Source organism: Macrobrachium rosenbergii, chromosome 51 (genome assembly GCF_040412425.1).
Source record: "Macrobrachium rosenbergii isolate ZJJX-2024 chromosome 51, ASM4041242v1, whole genome shotgun sequence".
Classification (NCBI taxonomy): Eukaryota; Metazoa; Arthropoda; class Malacostraca; order Decapoda; family Palaemonidae; genus Macrobrachium; species Macrobrachium rosenbergii.
The window spans coordinates 49613894-49635382 of NC_089791.1; the positions used below are offsets into that span (position 1 = coordinate 49613894).

Here is a 21489-nt window from a genome sequence, read left to right on the forward strand (position 1 = left end):
AAAAGTAGGAGGGCCAATGTTATGAGAGAAAATGGATGTGGGTAGCGTTATACAAGGTATCGAAGGCCTGGCACTACGCATTGAGCGGGAGCTGGGTGCTCTGTAGCTGGCGCCAGGCGAGCTGGGAGCTCTGAGCAAAATTCTTGGCTCTTGAGAACGCCATCTCTCCTGAAGCTCATCCACCAAAACATTAAGCCACAAAATCTCTCCTTACTTCATTCCTGTCCCTACACTTTTTCAGTTCACTGAATAGGAAAAAAAGTGTGAAAAGATGTTTAATCTTGATTGCAACTTCGCTACAGTAGCAAAAAAATGACGAACTTGAATCATATCTCAATAACAATAACAAAACAATAAAAATCTGATCTGAAAGCTATAATCTTGAAGGCTACTCGAAATCAGTGATAATACTCTAGCGAAATCCAGTTATACAACCAGCAAATAATGAACACAGCTGCTGCAAACACCCGATGTTTGCATCGGGCACGGCAGAAATAGAATGAGGTTGTCTGCTAAGTCGTTCCAGGTGTTCCCGTTAGTAGGCAGGACTAGTCCTCTACACTAAACAACTGAAGCACTACAGTGAATTTTGAGTTTAAGTTACCATGTGAGTTAGAAACCATAGCAATGCAATTACTTGGTAAGTTACTTATATAAAAAATAAGAATAATAGTTCCTGTAAAATAGATAGTGCAGCTGCAAAGGAGCAAAGAGAAGCTGAGGTGAAGGCATGCTTAGTATGAAAAGAAAACTTGAGTCAATCTTTTCAAGAAGAAAATCATAAAATGCAGCATCACTATGATGACCATTTTCCAGCAGGCACGGTTAAAAGCAACAAAAAGTTTACATAGCTCTGAAGAAGAGTATATAACAATGTGAAGTTAAGTATAACTTAGTTTAACCAGACCACTTAGCTGATTAACAGCTCTCCTAGGGCTGACCCGAAGGATTAGATTTATTTTACATGGCTAAGAACCAATTGGTTACCTAGCAATGGGACCTACAGCTTATTGTGGAATCCAAACCACATTATAACGAGAAATTAATTTCTATCACCAGAAATAAATTCCTCTAATTCTTCATTGGCCGGTTGGAGAATCGAATGTGGGACCAGCAGAGTGCTAGCTGAGAATGATACCCACCCGTCCAATCAGGAATTATACAAAGAAATCAGGCTCTTTTCACTTATTCACCCATCAGAATTACTGTATCTGATTATGGCACAGCAAGCATGAAGCTATGTGAATACTTAAAACATATGCAGGATTTCACTGATACCAAAACAAGTCTGGGGCAGATTGTTGTTAAAATTTTATGAATTTTGTAATACCCACATGTTCATCATACCTTTTGCATAAAAATACTATTAAGGTTAGGTTAGTTATAAATGATTTGTTTAACCAGACCTCTGAACTCTTTTAGGGTTCTTCTCGGGCTGGGAAATACACTATTAAGGAAATAAATATAATGACATTAATTTAGATAAAGTTGTATAAGTGCAAACACTTACAATTTTGGAATATATAACTGGTTAAGAAAGTATGTGTTGCAAGGCAAAGCTTAAAATGGCAACAGCAACAACTCTGGAAATACATATTGTGGAGTGTTATTCTTTCAAATGGAATGGCTGGCCATAATGAATTTCTTCATATTTCCTATCAATTCTTGCTTAAACAAGCAGATAAACTAATGTATCATTAAGTGACTTAAGTGTTATCAATAATAATTTCTTCAAATGCATGATGATCCTATACCATTACAATCATTAACATCAGTTTAATGAAACCAGTGAATACAATTTCCAGACTCTCACAGGGCTCGCATGATGGCTAAGATGAAGAGGTTGAAGTACATTAAAAGTCAGAAAGCAATGCAGCTAAATCAAAGATATACTGAAAAGATCTTTATTACCACCTACACAGTGATGGATTCAAACTCAGCCTCTAAAAGAGTGAACATGCGATTTTGGAATTTTATCAACAGCTCACAGCATTAACAGGGAATGATGCTGGGAAAGACCCCTCAGTCTGAGAACCCAATAATGATACTCTACTGACCTGGAATTTTTGTGAGATCTTGCTTATTAATCCTATTAAGACACACTCAAGGATATTTTAAAAAATATACAAGTACAGCTGAGAAATAAGCTCCTAGATGATGTAGTTTTCTACTAAAAAAGTATTTAGTAAAATAAATCTCATAGATATATCTTTTTCATATAAGTACAAAAAAATGTGTAAAAAACATACAAAAATGGTAATGTGATCCACATGATATGTTAACCCTTAAACGCCGAGCCTCTATTTACAAAAGTGTCTGCCGTATGCCGACGGGGTTTGAGAGTTAGCACCATAGCGGAAATAAAGTTTTTTTTCAAAAATCACAGCATGCTTAGTTTTTAAGATTAAGAGTTCATTTTTGGCTAATTTTTTTCTCATTGCCTGAAGTTTAGTATGCAACCACCAGAAATGAAAAAAATATCATTATCATATATAAATATTGGAATATATGACAGCGCAAAAAAAAAAAATTCATATATAATTGTATACAAATCGCGCTGTGAGCAAAACGGCTAAAGCTAATGAGTTATTTTTTTTTCGTTCTATTGTACACCAAATTGCGATGATTTTGGTATATAATAAATTGTAAAACGATCAAAGCAACACAGAGAAAATATTATCACAAAATGATGCATGAATTCGTAAAGTGCGGACATAAAAAAAAATTTTTTTTCAAAAATTCACCATAAATCGAAATATTGCGCTAGAGACTTCCCGTTTGTTGCAAAATTAAGGTAATTCAATGAATATTACTAGACTGTAAGTGTTTTAGCTTAAAATTGCAGTTTTCAACCATTTCGGTCGAGTTAAAATTGACCGAAGGTCAATTTTTTTCTATTTATTGTGATTTATATGAAAATATTTCAAAACTGATGAAAGCTACAACCATGAGTTATTTTTTGTTGTATTCTACATGAAATTGCACACATTTTCACATATAAAACATTATGTAACAGCTAATATAAAATGGTGCAAAAACTACGACAAAGTGACTAAAGAATTTCTGAGATTTTCAGCAGAGTTAGCGTGCTCGGACGTAAGGAAAAAGTTTTTTTAAAAAATTCACCATAAATCGAAATATTGTGCTAGAGACTTCTCGTTTGTTGCAAAATGAAGGTAAATGATTGAATATTCCTAGAATGTAAGAGTTTTAGCTTACAATTGCCTTTTTTTACCATTTCGGTCGAGTCAAATTTGACCGAAGGTTGAAATTTTCGCACATCGTGATTTATATGAAAATATGTCAAAATTGATAAAAGCTACAACTATAAGTTATTTTTTGTTGTATTCTACATGAAATTGTGCACATTTTCATATATAAACCTTTATGTAATGGCTAATACAATACTGTGCAAAAATTACGACAAGGTGACTAAAGAATTTCTGAGATTGTAAGAGCCTGACGCCGTCAATTCCAAACACGTGTGTGTTCATGTGTTCGTCGTCCATCGGAGTGGCAAGACGTTTGGCGTCTTCACAAACAGAAACATACACACAGTTTGATACAGAAGATTCGTTGGAACATTATGAGTACTGTACATGATTAGAATGCTTGCATGGCAATGCAAGTAGTGGTGATTGTACATACATCAAGACAACAATGGTTAGGGAGAAACAGACGGAAATATTGTATGGTTGAAATCGCGTTCCTTTAGAGAAAGAAAATGAAACACTCTTGTTGTCTTGTCCACTCTGATGGACGACGAACACACGCATCTTTGGTAGAGACGCCGTCAAGCTCTTACAAGATTTTCAGCAGGGTTAGTGCGGACGTAAGAAAAAGTTATAAAAAAATTCACCATAAATCGAAATATTGTGCTAGAGACTTCTCATTTGTTGCAAAATGAAGGTAAATGATTGAATATTACTAGAATGTAAGAGTTTTAGCTTATAATTGCATTTTTCGACCATTTCGACCATTTTTCGACCGAAGGTTGAAATTTTGGCACTTATCGTGATTTATATGAAAATATGTCAAAATTGATAAAAGCTCCAACCATGAGTTATTTTTTGTTGTATTCTACATGAAATTGCACACATTTTCATATATAAAACTTTATGTAATGGCTAATACAAAACTGCAAAAATTACGACAAAGTGACTAAAGAATTTCTGAGATTGTAAGAGCCTGACGCCGTTTCTTCCAAACACGTGTGTTCGTGTGTTCATCGTCCATCGGAGTGGCAAGACGTTTGGCGTCTTCACAAACAGAAACATACACACAGTTTTATACAGAAGATTCGTTGGAACATTATGAGTACATGATTAGAATGCTTGCATGGCAATGCAAGTAGTGGTGATTGTACATACATCAAGACAACAATGGTTAGGGAGAAACAGACGGAAATATTGTATGGTTGAAATCATGTTCCTTTAGCGAAAGAAAACGAGACGCTCTTGTTGTCTTGTCCACTCCGATGGACGACGAACACACGAACACACAAGTGTTTGGAAGAGACGGCGTCAGGCTCTTACAAGATTTTCAGAAGAGTAAGTGCGGACGTAAGGAAAAAGTTTGTTAAAAAATTCACCATAAATCGAAATATTGTGCTAGAGACTTCTCGTTTATTGCAAAATGAAGGTAAATGATTGAATATTACTAGAATGTAAGAGTTTTAGCTTACAATTGCATTTTTTTACCATTTCGGTCGAGTCAAAGTTGACCAAAGGTTGAAATTTTGGCACTTATTGTGATTTATATGAAAATATGTCAAAATTGACAAAAGCTCCAACCATGAGTTATTTTTTTTTGTATTCTACATGAAATTGCACACATTTTCATATATAAAACTTTATGTAACAGCTAATACAAAACTGTGCAAAAATTACGACAAAGTGACTAAAGAATTTCTGAGATTTTCAGCAGAGTTAGCTGATGCTTTCTTTTGGGATAAGAAAGAAATTTGCATGCAGCTGGGTCACACTTGTAAACAAAACAACAGCATGATCCGTGAACTCCCAGCATCCCTCAAGGCGCGTGATTTAAAATTTTTCGCAAACGAGGCCTATAAGTATTTTTCCATGAATATTTAAAAAAAACATTTTGTAGTCGATGTATTTTACCTCCACTTGGCACCCAACAGACAATTTTTGTCAACGTAAAATACGTCCAGTCGGCGTTAAAGGGTTAATGAAGAAAGCCTATAAAATCTAAAGATCTAAAATGCTTACATAATGGTTCTGCAGCACAGTTTGCATCTTTGTATAAAGACAGTACCATAAAATGTGCACTCAAAATTTTATAAGAGCAGCATCATAAAAAATAGTATCTTTTTTGGATGTAAACTCAAAACATTATACAGTATTTTCATTCAATCGCTTTTTTCAGTCTTCAGAATTTTCCTTATGCACCTCTTCCACAAAAACAGTAACACTCTCCTGAATTTCACCATTATGCTGCTCTATCTGCAAAAAAAAAAAAATCACATTAAAAGGGCAATTTCTAAAAACAAAGTTAAGTTTCTCAAACATATGTATTATCTATTGCAACCATTTAATTTGTTACAGGCTGCTCAATGAGCAACAAGCTAACATGGATGATCCATCAGTCTCCTGGCTGGGTGGTTTGTATCTCTGTAGGAACAAACAGATTTTACAGTGAAAATAATCTAGCCACTCCTCCAGATACCTTGAAGAAGTGATATGTCATGTATCACTAAATGCCAACTGTCTTCTCACCTACAAGAAGGGGTCATTCCTAACAATTACAGAATGGAGCACCAATGAACACTCAGACCCCTTCCATATTACAAATAGTAGAAATATTGGATATCAGGCCCCCACAACATCTGATGGAGGCTCCATCTATCCTCCAACTCCATCTTTTGATGGTAACTTAAGAAGAAATACTCTCCCTTCCATTTCAACCAACAGACGTCTGACCCCTGTGCAATGCCATCCCAGGTGCTGAATTCCAGCCCAACAATTGAACACTCATTCATCATACATACAAAGGCACCTAATTCCTGTTTTATTGGTATATGATGACTGATTTTGATTACACTTCATTTTTCATTCTAATGCAGTGTTGAATGTCATCTTCATGGGAACATGGTTATCTAAACCTTTCTCTAAAAAGATCCAATGTTTAATACTAATGACACCAATGCCTATGATGATTCAATAGAAACTAAACCTAACAGCCACTAAAAGATAACTTATATTCAAGAATGCTTAGCACAGACTTGTGCATAAAAAAAATCAAATCAACAAAAGAGAACACACCGCTTGCAGAATTTTCTGGTAATTTTTAGCCACAAATAAATCGAACTGGTGGATCTGCTCCTTTAACATCTGGGATTCATGGATGATTTTCATACGTTCCTTCTGTAAGTCTCGGGATACAATTTCGTCTTCTGTCTGAGTGCGCATTATTTCAAGCAGTGCCCTGTTGAGTAAAAAATAATTATTCTACATAAATACATTTCTCTTAATCAATATAATATCTTTCCTAAAAAACTATTTTCTTTTTCAGATAAATCCATCATATATATGAGGCCTTCAAATGTCCAGACTCAGCAGTTTTGTCAAACAGAAAGAACAAGTATGGTAAATTATCTTAAAGCAATCTATATTGTGTCAGACAAGTCTCATCCATAACTACAGTCTAATACTTTTTTTGAAACTGTCTTTATTTTTCATCAAGACAAAGCAAATCTCTGTTTTTGCTTCTTCACTATGGTTATCCATTACTCTCTTGGCTTCTTAAACTCTGTTAAGCAACTTCAATTGTTGGCTAGCAAAATTCCAACACTTCTTCCACCTGATTTCTGCTCCTAGAATACATCTAACCAAAACATCCTCCAAGCCACCTCTGTTCACTCATATGCAGCCATTTCAAGAGCTGCATCTGACAATATTTCAAAAAAAAAAAAAAAAAAAAATTTTTCCCCCCTTCAGTCATGTCATCCTTGACCAAAATGTCCACTTCATTTTGCACTGACTCACTGCCATTCCACCAGAATTTATAGTACTGAAGGGTTTTGGACCAACTCCTTTGTACCTTACCTCCTGAGCACATTAAATGTTCTTCTTTCCAGCATTTCCACCACTTCCATATTTTCTCATCACTGTCCCCACATCTTTAATGAGTTTGTGTAATTCTTATCCTTCATAGGATTCTTAGAAAGACCTCCCTCCTACTTAAAGGCTGCCAGGTACTGTAGGTCATTTTGTTCTGGGAACTCATTTTGGTTTTATAGCAGTTATCTTTCTCCACTGTCTGGAAGCCTTAACTGATGAACTCAATTTACCAGACCTTCACCGGACTTGGGACTGACTGTTGACTGGCCATTAGAGCACTTTGAATTTTATAACAAACAGGCTGGGGATTCTGACAAGGATGGAAACAAAAGAAGTGTGCAGAGAACACACTTGACTAACAGTGCATGTAGGCAGGGGTAATGCTGCACCTAAGGTTAAAGGTTCCTACATAAGACTGTCTGACCAATATCATTTCCTCTAGTGGTAGTAACTCATGGGTGGCTGGTGCCTTGGCCAACTTACAAAAATATATACAGGGTGCTGGCAGAACAAGAAAGGCACTGCAAAAATTAAAATAAAAAAAGCCTGTATCTATAAAGACCCCTTACAGAAACCCTCCTACAGGCAGTGAGGAATCTTAGCCAACTGGAACAGCAAAACCCGAGGATGTGCTATAGGTACGAGCATATCAAAAGTATAGATTAAAAAGACTAAGAAACAGTATGACAAGTAATTAATAATAGTGAGTAATGAATTACAGTGATCTTGAAAAAACAAGAGGTGTTTAGTGAGCTACTAAGAGATTAACAAATGCACCAAAAGTGAGACTGGTAATAACTGGAGGCTTGGGGATCTCTGAGCAAATGCACAAGGTTCCTTTAACTACCACTTCTCTTTTGTAAAACAAAAAATGGATGTGTCAGGAAGTTTGCAGACAATGAAATTGGGCTGTATTATGTGCAATCGGTGTGGTGAAACAAACAGATTTTGCTTTAAAAGATTTCCATTTAAACACTATCTTCTCGGATTTGTTTTATTTACTTTAAGATCAACAGCTTTCTAGCATACCGACAACAATAACTACATATAAAACAATCAGCATCCTACAGTGTCATGAAAAATACAATTTGAACCTAAGAACCCCTAGAATTACATAATGGCTAAAATATTATTACGCTTACTCTTTAAGTTGGTTAATCTCCCCCTGAAGGACTTCCTTTTTAAGTTTCCATGCAATCTGCATTTGTGATATCTTCTCCTGCCGGGATGTCAGGATTCCCTTGACCTGCTGGATCTTCAACTCCTGCTCCTCCGTTTCTTCAATACAAGACCTCACAGCTCTATCACTCTTGGCAATGGCTGCCCTACATTCTCTGACATGCACAGCAAAATGAAAGAAAGAGATACATTCATCACATATTATACTGTGTAAGTTATTCATATCTAAAATTCAAGAATGCTCTTAAACCAAGGACCCTGCTGGCTTTGCAAAAACAATGTTTTTATAATGAAAAAAATTTTTCATAAAACTTTTAAAATTAAGTAAATACAGCATATACATACTTTGTGTTAGATACTTCTTGCTGTATATCTTCTAAAATGGGCATCAATTCATTATTGATCAAATCCAATGCAGATTTGCTCACTTCCAAAACTTTTTTCAAAGAGATGAGACTCTCATTTCTTACAGCATTATCATTCCTGTAAGATGCAAGACGATTTTCCCTTTCCTCAATCTCTTGGCGCTCACTGGCTTGTATTACCTGACTAGCTAGGATCTCTAATCTCTCCTTTTTCTGTGTACAGTAAAATGTTAAATGAATTCTTACAACTTGAACAAAACAGAAAAAATATTGTCAACATGAATTACCAAAAACATAAATGAAAAGAGAGAAGTAATTATAGATGTTAATGACACTGAAAATGAAGAACACAATTATATGCATTTGTAGATGACTTGAGTAAGAAAACCAGCGCAGCAACGACTAAGATGACAGAGTTCCATCTATTGAGAGATATCTAATCCACCTATAACTAATGATTCGGCTATTAGTTTACCATCTGTGATCAGGCGTAAGACAAAGTTGACTGTAATAGGTTTGAAATAAGCATGTAGCCAAGAATGACCATTAAAATATAGCCATCTCCACAATTCAACAAGACAAGTGAAAAAACTTATTAGAATATTTCTATTCAATACATTTTCCATATCACAATGTGTTTCTTAAAGAAACAACATTAACCACTCATGATTCCCAGCCATTAAGATTCCAACAGAAACATATAAAGAAAATTTTAGTACCTCAGTTATCTGCATTGCACTATCCACAACTCAGTATTATCTACATGTAACCATACAGCCTTCCACAAAATATATGTTATATATACATATATACAAATATATATATATATATATATATATATATATATATATATATATATATATATATATATATATATATATATATATATATATATATATATATATATATAAGTAAAATGCCTTGTGTTTGGTTTGCAATAGGGCATAGGTGGATGAATTTGAAGGTAATGCTGTTAACGGTTCCTGTAACACACTGATAAAGGGGTATTGTAGGAGCACAGACTGAAGTAATTGCATGGAAGGGATGGGAGAGAAGAATGGGGAACCTGGGAGCTTTTGTAGCTGTTACTGTCTCAAAAGCAATGTCATACATGTCAATTTGTTTACTGCCTGTGAGTGGCTGACAGAGATGCATCCTGACAACACCATAGAGGTTTTGTTGTCTCACTGGTTGCTTGTGTATGTATAAACTAAGCTACTCAACTCCTCTGCCTCTGATGGATAACTCCAACAGTGACAATGAATTTATGAGTGCTTAAATTTAAAAAAAAAAAAAAAAAAATTAAGGTGAAATATAAGTAATTAATATACTTCCCAGCATCAAGGATACTCCAACCACAAAGACACACCCTACTTTTGACTGGCAAAATTATGAAAAAATAAATAAATAAAATAATAAAATAAGGTGGCCACAGACATAAGATGCTGCTTTGTTTTGACTGGTGTGCTGCACAAACCTGACTGTCTACAACCATTTAAGAAGTGTGACTCCAGCTTATACAGCATATTGCTCATTTTATATCTTTTACTTCATTTATTTAAAAAATCCTGTTTGATGTTTTATTTTCAATGTAATTGATTTTAATAATAAATAGACTTTTTCGAAGTTGACATACTAGCGAACAGAAATCTTACACAGATTATGAAGTAACGTATACGATATAAACTGCCAGCTGTGTTCCATCAAAACTTTTTTTGCATATCAATGTCTCGGAGTGTATGAATGCAGGCGTATATATACAAGTATGTGCGTTTGTATGTGTACACATATGTATCAGGCTGAAGTAAATTATAGAAAGCACTTGCTGTGCATTTCCTTCCCTTTCTCATTCTGTTCTTATACGGTATGGCATACAATAATTTACAAATCCTTACATTGTCCAAAACACATCATAATATACTTCAGCTTGGGCAATCATACATCACCGGAAGTTGAAATCATGAATTGAAGAGGTAATGCAATGCTAACTATGTTTTACTGATAAAACAATTATACAAATCACATTGTATTAGAATTTATTAACTTGTAAAAAAAATAATTAGACATAATCCCAAGAGAAGCGCAAACATACAGTCATTAATACAGCTGCATAAGGAAATGCAATTTACATGTAACCAACAAACGAACTAGACTTTACAACGTATGTTTAATAAAATAACCCATACTGATTACAGAATTTCGATGTGAAAGGCAATGGAAGTTGCAATATCAAAGTACTGCTAGTGACAGAACCTGTATCTTCCCCTAAGCACCTCGGGCTCTACATCTGAAAAAGTAAAACGTTACAAATTTCAAAGTAATTTCTTGGTGTATAAACCTTCCCTTCAGCCCATAAAGGAATAATTCTCTTCAAAAAACAGCGGCGTGTCATAGAGGCAAGACATTGTTAATTAAAACAATGTTGAAGAAACCAGTTTAAGTTCGTTATTGTGTGTAGCGCTAAAAAGCCAGTTTGTTAGGTTTGTGTTATATCAGCATATAAGCAAAACACAAGGCTAAAATAAATTGTTAGGTTTGCATTGCCATAACACATTATAACAGAATACAAATAAGCAACAACTACACTAATAATCTAACAATGGAAGAGAAACCACAAGATTCCTGTATATAACTTGTTTACTTGTAAATATTACATGTTACTTTTAAACTCGAATACTTTCAGGTCTAACTGTGACCCTTTTCAGAGATGAGGTAGTCAGGCTGGTTCAAGGCCCAGCAATCTTCTGGAACTTCTTCTCCCTGTGCTGTCATTTATATGATGGCTGTTCCTGGTTTTCCACTCTCTTGAGGGTTGTTAATCTCCTCCTGACAGTTTGATATCCTGATCTGATGGTCAGTGGTATTAACCCTTGTGGTATGTGAGTAGTTACCATCAGTCTGTTGGTGAAGACCTGCCTCAGGTCCAGAAGAATCGATCTTAGCTTCTTTTAATATTAAATCGGCTTATAGGATCTTCTGAAATAAATCCATTGTTTTCCTTCTATCACTTTAATCTGTCTGATGAGTGCCCCTTCCACTACCCTCCTATGACTGATGTTATTGCTTTTCTATATAAACCTACTGTTTTTAAAATCCATCCTATGGTCCTTTTTCCCAACAATGCCTAGCTATAGCACTCCTGTGAGTTGAGCTGTACTGCCCTCCTCACGTTTCTTAGATTCTGGTCCTTGTTCTGCATACCTGTTTCACCAACATATTTGTCTCACAAATTGTATACATAATTAATTGCAACAATTGTGGAGAGGAATATGTGAGTGAAAACAGGTGAGGGAGCAGAGAAGTCAAGAACACGGGAGGCGCTTAAACTCAGCTCACGGGAGGAATGATATAACTGGCATTATTGAACCATGGAATGAATTTCAAAAACGACAGGCTTATATAGAAAGCAGCCAACATCGTCATAGGAAGGAGAATGATGTGAAGAACACTCATCGAACAGATAAATGAAAAAACAGAAAAGTTTGCACCTCAGAAGATACGCATAAGCTGATCTTTAATATTAAAAAGAAAACTGGAATCGACCCTTGAGGAAATTGGGTCTCTGTAACAGACCGATGGTAGCTGCTCACGCATACCACAGGAGATTGTACCACTGACCATCGGGATATCAAACCGTCGGAAGAATTAACTGCTCTCAGAGTGGACCAGTTGAAGCTACCGTTTAAATGACAGCACGAGTATTTTGAAATTCAGAAGATAACGGGCCTGATAACCTGTTTTACCATCTCTTGAAAAAAGAATCTGTGTCGTTTTCTCGAAAGTTAAAAAATAACAATATAATATTACAAGTAAACAAGTTATACACAGGAATCTTGTGGTTCTCTTCCATCTTCAGAAAAAAACTGGAAGAAGTTTTTTGTTTGGTTAATTATAACAATATCACACAAAAAAACAATCAAAGCAAAGAACTGGGATCACAGTGAAGGTGAATTGGAAACCAGCTGGCAGCGGGGCAAATGAAATCGTGCTGCTTTCGAAGGACAACCAGAAGGTAAGAGTAAATGTACTTTCAAACAGAAGGGTGGGTCTCCCGCCCTACTGCAACAGGTAACCACCTAACAACCTTGTTAGAACTAATAGCTGGTTTCCAGCTGTGCTAAAATATTCTGATATACTGAAGGACCAAGGGTTTGTATTCATGTAGAATAATTATGTTTTTGTTTTGCTTCTTTTTGAGATACTGAAAAAAAACTATTCAAATTCTCAATCACACTAAAATCAGTACCCTAGCATTTATATTTTAGAGAGATCAAAAAAAGCATTCCTAAATCTTTAAACAATTAAGTGAAAAACTGAGCCTCATGCAATAGACAATTTGTCAAGACCCCAGACTCTAGAAGGGTTAATGTATAATAAATATACTAAATTTGCATTATTTACAAAGATGAAAATTTCAGATGAACAAAATATGTCAAGAAATAATCTTACCTCCAAAATCTCCAATTCAGCAGCTTTGATGTTAGACACATATGAAGCAACATCTACATTAAGCTGATCAAACTTACTTTTGATCTCTACTTTGGATACCTGAATTTCATGCATTTCACCTCTGACCTCTGCAATACGTTTCAACATCTGCAATAAAAAAGTAGTCGTCATAATAAACTATCTACTAAAACCACAAATATAAATATTGGAACCTCAAAAGTTCAAGCAAAGATCAATGCATTACAGTACTATAAAAGCAAGTCCTTGTATTTTATAATTTACTTACATTTTACATTTACTAATTTATTTTTTCTTTTCTAATAACTGATATCTTCTTTCTATATTTCACATAACCTTCTGTTATTTCTTTCAAATAGACACCATACTCTTTGGAGAAGCTTGAATTTCAAGTCAATGACCTGCATGGGCTTGTTCACACATGAATAGGGTTCATATTCTGAATAACAATAATAATAATAATAATATGTATATACTTGAGAACTAGTACAAAAAGGGCATGATTCAGGAGCAAAGCCCTCCACTGGAGCCTGTGCAAGAAACACCAGCTAGCTTGCGGTAATAAGTGAGTGCGAACACCAACCTGAGGGAGTGATAGAAAACAATCCGGCAAAGATCCTCTGGGACTATGGTATCAGAACAGATAGGGTGATACGTGCCAATAGACCAGACATGACTGTCCGTTGATTGACAAAATCAAGAAGAAAGTATCACTCATTGATGTCACAATACCATGATGAAAAAGAAAGAGAAAAAATTGACTAGTATCAAGACCTGAAAATCGAAATAAGAAGGACATGGAATATGCCATTGGAAATTGTACCCATAATCATAGGGACACTAGGCACAATCCCAAGATCCCTGAAAAGGAATCTGGAAAAACTAGATGCCAAAGTAGCTCCAGGACTCATACAGAAGAGTGTGCTATTGGAAACAGTGCACATAGTGAGAAAAGTAATGGACTCCTACGGAGGCAGGATGCAACCTGGAACCCTGTACTATAAATACCACCCAGTCGAATAGGATGACTGAGATAGAAAAAATGAAAAATAATAATAATAATACTGTGGAGCTGACTTATGGATGGTGACACCAAGCACAAGATGCATATTTTTAAATTTCTGAGTTATATTTTTAATTGTGGTCACCTCTTGATAAACTGATGGTCACCTTTTGATAAACTTATCATAAAAATCAACACCCTGCTTTTTTATGTAATCTTGCTAGCAGACAGACAAACACACTAACCAAACATATAGCCTTATCAGTGGTATGAAGGACAAAAAACTGAACAGGAAGTCACAAGGGAAGAGTGAAAAGTAGAACAAATGGAAAGCATCAGTGCACTGTAAAAAGGTATGACCGAGTGATACAGGGTCAGTTCAGCAAAAATCTGGCACACATTAGTTTTCTACACATGACATACTGTAATTGTACAATGATTCTTTGTGTTATCTCTGATCTCCAGTTGCATTACTTTCTTTTATTTATCATATGTTCCCCATCAGTTATCAAATTTCTTTAACTCTTGCTGCTTTCAATTTCATCCAATGGTGGATGAAATGGAAATAAACTAATGCCAGATCTAGACTTACTCATAACTTTCAGCCATAAATAAGCATGAATACTGTACTGACTTTTCAACACACTCCCATGCAACACAGAAATTGTCCTAAAATTTCATCCGTTGTAAGCACACAAACCCATATTTTTATTATATTGTGAGCAGCATATTGAAGGGAATGCTCGTAACTAAAAAAAAAATCTTAATTTATCAAAGGGAAGCACCAAAGTCATAAAATCAAATCATAAAAAACCAAAGTTATACTGTATAATAATACAGATTATAACTATTACTAAATAATATAATTTTAATTATTTATAAATAATTTTTTGGTACATAATTATTCTTTTATGTAGAAAAAATTAAGATATTATGACAGCTATGTCTTAATATTATTTGCTCTCATTGGGTTACAGATCCCTGAAAGAAAAATCCATCTACTGAGTGGGTTACCAGACTGAAATCTCATTAATCCTTAAACGCCGAGCCTGTATTTACAAAAGTGTCTGTCATATGCCGGGGGCGTTCGGGAGTTAGCGCCGAAGCGGAAAATAAGTTTTTTCAAAAAATCACAGCATGCTTAGTTTTTAAGATTAACAGTTCATTTTTGGCTCATTTTTTTGTCATTGCCTGAAGTTTAGTAGGCAACCATCAGAAATGAAAAAAATATCATTATCATATATAAATATTGGAATATATAAAACTGCAAAAAAAAAATTTCATATGTAATTGTATACAAATCGCGCTGTGAGCAAAACGGTTAAAGCTAACGAGTTTTTTTTTTTTGGTTGTATTGTACACTAAATTGCGATGATTTTGGTATATAATAAATTGTAAAACGATTAAAGCAACACAGAGAAAATATTATTACAAAATGATGCATGAATTCGTAACGCGGACGTAAATACAAGTTTTTTTCTAAAATTCACCATAAATCGAAATATTGTGCTAGAGACTTCCCATTTGTTGCAAAATGTAGGTAATTGATTGAATATTACTAGACTGTAAGTGTTTTGGCTTACAATTGCAGTTTTCAACCATTTCGGTCGAGTTAAAATTGACCAAAGGTAGAATTTTTTCTATTTATCGTCATTTATATGAAAATATTTCAAAACTGATATAAGCTACAATCATGACTTATTTTTTGTTGTATTCTACATGATATTGCGCACATTTTCCTGTATAACACTTTATGTAAGGCCTAATATAAAACGGTGCGAAACTTATGACAAGGTGACTAAAGAAATTCTGAGATTTTCAGCAGAGTTACTGCGTGCGGAGGTAAGGAAAAAGTTTTTTTTCAAAAATTCACCATAAATCGAAATATTGTGCTAGAGACTTCCAATTTATTGCAAAATTAAGGTAAATGATTGAATTGTACTAGAATGTAAGAGTTTTAGCTATTAATTGCATTTTTCGACCATTTCGTCGAGTCAAAAATTGACCAAAGGTTGAAATTTTGGCACATCGTGATTTATATGAAAATATTTCCAAACTGATAAAAGCTACAACCATGGGTTGTTTTTGTTGTATTTTGTATGAAACTTACACATTTTCATATATAAAACTTTATGTGAGCTAATATAAAACAATGCAAACATTACGACAAAGTGACGAAGAATTTCTGAGATTTTCGGTTGAGTTACCACACGATCGTAAGGAAAAAGTTTTTTTAAAAAATTCACCATAAATCGAAATATTGTGCTAGAGACTTCTCGTTTGTTGCAAAATGAAGGTAAATGATTGAATATTACTAGAATGTAAGAGTTTTGGCTTACAATTGCATTTTTTGACCATTTTGGTTGAGTCAAAGTTGACCGAAGGTTGAAATTTTGGCACTTATCGTGATTTGTGAAAATATTTCAAAATGATAAAAGCTACAACCATGGGTTGTTTTATGTTGTATTTTACATGAAATTGCACACATTTTCATATATAAAACTTTATGTAACGGCTAATATAAAACTTTGCAAAAATTACGACAAAGTGATGAAAGAATTTCTGAGATTTTCGGCTAAGTTACCGCGCGGACGTAAGGAAAAAGTTTTTTTTCAAAACTTCACCATAAATCGAAATATTGTGCTAGAGACTTCTCGTTTGTTGCAAAATGAAGGTAAATGATTGAATATTACTAGAATGTAAGAGTTTTAGATTACAATTGCGGTTTTCTACCATTTCGGTTGAGTCAACGTTCACCGAAAGTTGAAATTTTGGCACTTATCGTGATTTATATGAAAATATTTCAAAACTTATAAAAGCTACAACCATGGGTTGTTTTTGTTGTATTCTGCATGAAATTGCACACATTTTCATATATAAAACTTTAATAACGGCTAATATAAAACAGTGCAAAATTATGACAAAGTGAAAAAGAATTTCTGAGATCGTCGCTGATGCTCTGTAGTGCGAAGAAGAAAGAAATTCGCGATGCGCTTGTGACTGGGTAACGCTTTAAAACAAAACAACAGCATGATCCGTGAACTTCCAGCATCCACTCAAGGCGGCGTGATTTAAAATCTTTTTCAAAAACTAGCCTATAACTATTTTTTCGCGAATATTTAAAAAAACTTTTTGTAGTCAACGCATGCCGTACATCCACTCGGCACCCGACAGACAATTTTAGTCAACGCATTTATGTACGTCAGTCAGCGTTTAGGGTTAACCTTTACTGCTTGATGGTACCATGAAAAAAAGTTCAGAAATTTCTAAAACCTATCAAATAATTTTTTTGAACTATCATACCCTAGGATCATTATTTGACATTAAACTGTCCCAAAATATGGGTAACTAATAATCTATTTGAGGTCTTAAGAGTTTCATAGCCTTTAACAAGATGTGGACTCAAATTATGCCAAACCATCCTAAAATCAGAAAGGAAATGTGCATAATTAAAAGTTTAAAAGATTTCAGAAGAATAAAATAAGGTGAAGCAGGAAAATGTTGTAATGTATTTAACTAGTTTTCCTACTTGGGAAAACTATTTTAAAAGAGTGATGTGGAGACAGATATAATAACCTAACCAGTCAAAATTTTAATTACTACAGTAGCACCTCAACTTAACAGATACTTTGGGGTGCTGCAATTCCACATAGTTCCTAACCTAAACTAACCTGTACAGTTTTACTGCATAAAAACAATTTTCCACACTTGAATATTTTCTAAATATCTTAGAGCTAACTGCAATTCCACATACAGTACTGTAGTTCCTAACCTAAACTAACCCATACGATTTTACTATTTAAAAATAATACAATGTACTAACATAAATTGACAAGAGCCAAAATACTTTAAAACAGTGGATTTTGTTTGACATTAGAGGCAAATGACAGAATGGGAAAACCACATTACCACAGAATACAACCAAGACCACCGAGAGACAAGGCCTGTTGGATGTGACATGATGACGTCGACCCTGGTAGTCCTATGTTAGCGAGTCTTCCTCTCTCGAGCTTCCTTCCCATACATCATTTGAGTACGAGGTTTTCTCGTGGTTCCGTTGTTTTATTTGTTAACTGGACCGTAAAACTTACATGGCATAATGAAGTAGCGTGCCACGGATATATCATGTGTGTTTTATTGAACGAACTTACTATGGTAAGTAGGTAAACTCAACACTAAGTTCACTGCAACAAGTGTTTGACTTTTGCCTCTGGATAATATGACGATAACTAGCGCTGAATAATCCTGCTGATTCCAGTGCTTGGCTTCAAGCCTTAATTTCATGTTCCATTCCATTCCACATTAGGATAACATACAGTTAGGTTTTTCTGGTAAGGTAACATGAGTTAGGCCTGTGCAAGTATAGCCTACGCTCAGGTACAGCCTAAGAATTCTGTAGCCAGAAAAAGGGATTTAGGTAGGTGTTGTGAGCAGCAAGGTAAAGCGCAATATAAAGAAAGACTGGTTTAGTTTAGATTGAATTTTAGTTGGAATTCATATAAACTAGACTTAACACAGAACTCCCAATGTAGCCTACGTCCATACAACTCCCAGTGTAGCCTATGTCCAGACAACTCCCAGTTTAGCCTATGTCTAGACAACTCCCAGAGTAGCCTATGTCCAGACAACTCCCAGTGTAGCCTATGTCCAGACAATTCCCAGTGTAGGACTTAGCAAGAGCTTTGGAAATGGCACAGACATAGAAGTTATAGGCTCATCACAAGTGGATGTACAGTATAGTGATCAAGTAGGCAAGTTACCATTGCCAGTAGTCATAGGTAAGGGACAAACCTTACTGGACCTAGTTTGGTTAAGGTGAATAAAATTAGACTGGCCTAGTATCCCAGGGTTACAGGTACAAAACACAAGGGATGTCAATAACTAACCTAACCTCATGGCATTACTGTGTTTTAATGCTCATATATACATTTCGTACAAATATTAAAAGACCATCTTTCCTCTTCCACAGTTAACAGCTGAGTACAGATTTATGAAATAGCATACTGTACAACACAATACCCTACCTACAGTGAAGGCTAACTGCACAGTACATGCGTTGTTCATGTTTCTGAAGTACGTCACCTAGGAGATTTAATGATTCCTACAGAGGTTTATGATATGAATATCATTGAGTAGATATTGAATAACTTGCAGAGAGCTGACATTGCTGAGTGTATTTCTAAAACCTGCAATGGCATTGCTGTTATAAAATTAGTGATTTCATTTTTGGCAATAAATTTTAGATGATCAGTCGAACATTTGCTTGTGCTGATATTCATACTTGAACAACTGCAGTTCATGACTGAATAAATCTGATTATTCATCAGAGCTGGTAATATTTTTTTTTTTTTTGTAATTGTTCCCCTCAAAGTTATAGACTCTTGAGAGATAAGAAATTCCTAATATTGCTGAGGTACTCTACCATCAGCAGTGTGTCTCCAAACAGTTTACCCCAGCGTCAGAACAAAATGACTCATTTTCTGATGTACATTAAGAATACAGTAAATGTAAATCATTTACTGCAATAAAACAGTGGTAATGACGGTGGATGAAACTCACTTGAAAACCATATTTTGATTATAAAGCGGAAATTCATGTTTACTTGTTGAAATTAGTAGGCTACCAGAATAATTGGCTTGGTCAGAAGATACAAATAAAACAATGAAGTTCACGGTTTCTCCTTTGATGGAAATCCCTTATTTTAGAAAATGAAATTCTGGCTATGCACCCATTCAGCTCTGAAAAACTTCATGAGATAGATGGTTTTACTCTTGAAACATTATTATGAAACTGTCATATGAAAGCATTCTCCTCACCCACCTTTAGAAAACAAAGTGTTCATTTAGCTTTATAAATATTCAATGAGTATCTCATTCAGAAACTACTAACTCTTGGGAAAATCAGTATTTCCTTTTTATTTCAGAAGTTTTGCAGTTATGTATTTTTTTTTTTTTACTTACATTTGATGGGCAATAATGAATGTAAAATCCCCATATAAGGTCAAAGGTTAAATAATAAATATGCTACTCCAATAAGTAATGAAGGTCATTGTACAGAAAAATAGCAAAATTCATAGTATGGGTTTCTAACATTTTATTGAATTATTATTGTTCCCAAGAAAAACTATATTGTAGCTAACAAAAAGTTGAATACAAAGAGAAAGTTTAAAACTTCAACTACCAAATAATAGTTGTATGTAAAAGACAATAATTAAGGTATTTCAGCCCTAGGAGAGCTGCTAATCAGCTCAGTGGTCTGGTTAAACTAAGATATACTTACTTACATTCACATATAGTAAACCAATGCACTGCCGTCTTGTAATTTGACGTTAAAACTATGTACAAATGTTTTTTAATACAATGATAAACATGTTTGTACTTTGGTATATACTATATTGTAATTGTAAATAAATTCTTTTGGTTCACATTAATCTCTTAACCTGTGTTTCCAGTTAATATTATTTGGTGTACACAAATTAGTGTAGACAAAAAAATAAGTAAATTAATTAATTACCATAACTGGCAAGCAACAAATTGTCTATTTTGGTGACGTTTTGTTTACATTTCTTTCGTCTGGGAACGTAGTCAGTGCTAGCGACTCGGACTACCATTGCTTACGTCACAATACATCGAACAGGCCTTGTCTCTCGGTGGTCTCGATACAACTATGGTGTTACCAGTAATTCACATGGAATTAGAGTAGTAAAATAAATTAAGAGGCTAATAAGTACAGTATAAGCATTTGCATGTATAATGTGATTCAAAAGTCCCTATGTGCTTCCTAAAATGACCAGATACTGAGAGCACGATACACAAACAGCCAGATCTGACACCACAGAGAGAACCTGCCATATCAAGGATAGATCTTTGCTTATCTCAATAATGATCAAGTCAAAGAAAATTTCCATCTCAGTACCCTACAAGGAAACTAATAACATAATGTGCATTGGGTAAACACTAAGAGGAGCTGTTTCAAAGGTTGACAAAAAGATACATTTATATTAACCAATGATGAGACAGGAAGAAATGAAATACTTAGGAACAAAACATTAAAACTAATGTCTTACCTGCTCTTCACGAATCCGAATTGACTCATTTTCATGCTTAAGTTGGCTAAGTTTCTCTTCCTTTTTTGTAATATCTTCCATCAGCTCACATTTAGCATCATATTTAATTCTTACCTGTAATGAATGAATGATTTTAGTTATCCGGCATCGTGACTTCTATGGTCATTGATGCCAATGTTAATTAAAGGACTACATAGTGTAGTATATTTATAATAATTACAGCTCTTGTTAGGTTAGCACAGCTCAGTATCATCATATTCTGACACATTGACATGTTTTTAAATGTCCAGAAATTAAATTCAACATATATACAACATCTGTACAATA

The 21489-nt window shown here is 34.6% G+C and overlaps 1 protein-coding gene across 1 annotated transcript in view; it reads right to left on the reverse strand.

Moving 5' to 3' along the window:
- Positions 1-1293: 1293 nt before the first annotated feature.
- The window catches only part of LOC136833042 (myosin heavy chain, clone 203-like), a 90680-nt gene continuing 70484 nt past the window's right edge, over positions 1294-21489 (reverse strand). Inside the window, 6 exon segments of the mRNA XM_067094689.1 lie at positions 1294-5465; positions 6285-6447; positions 8225-8416; positions 8607-8839; positions 13076-13222; positions 21163-21318. Coding sequence (XP_066950790.1) covers positions 5385-5465; positions 6285-6447; positions 8225-8416; positions 8607-8839; positions 13076-13222; positions 21163-21318 — 972 coding nt within the window. The 3' untranslated portion in view covers positions 1294-5384.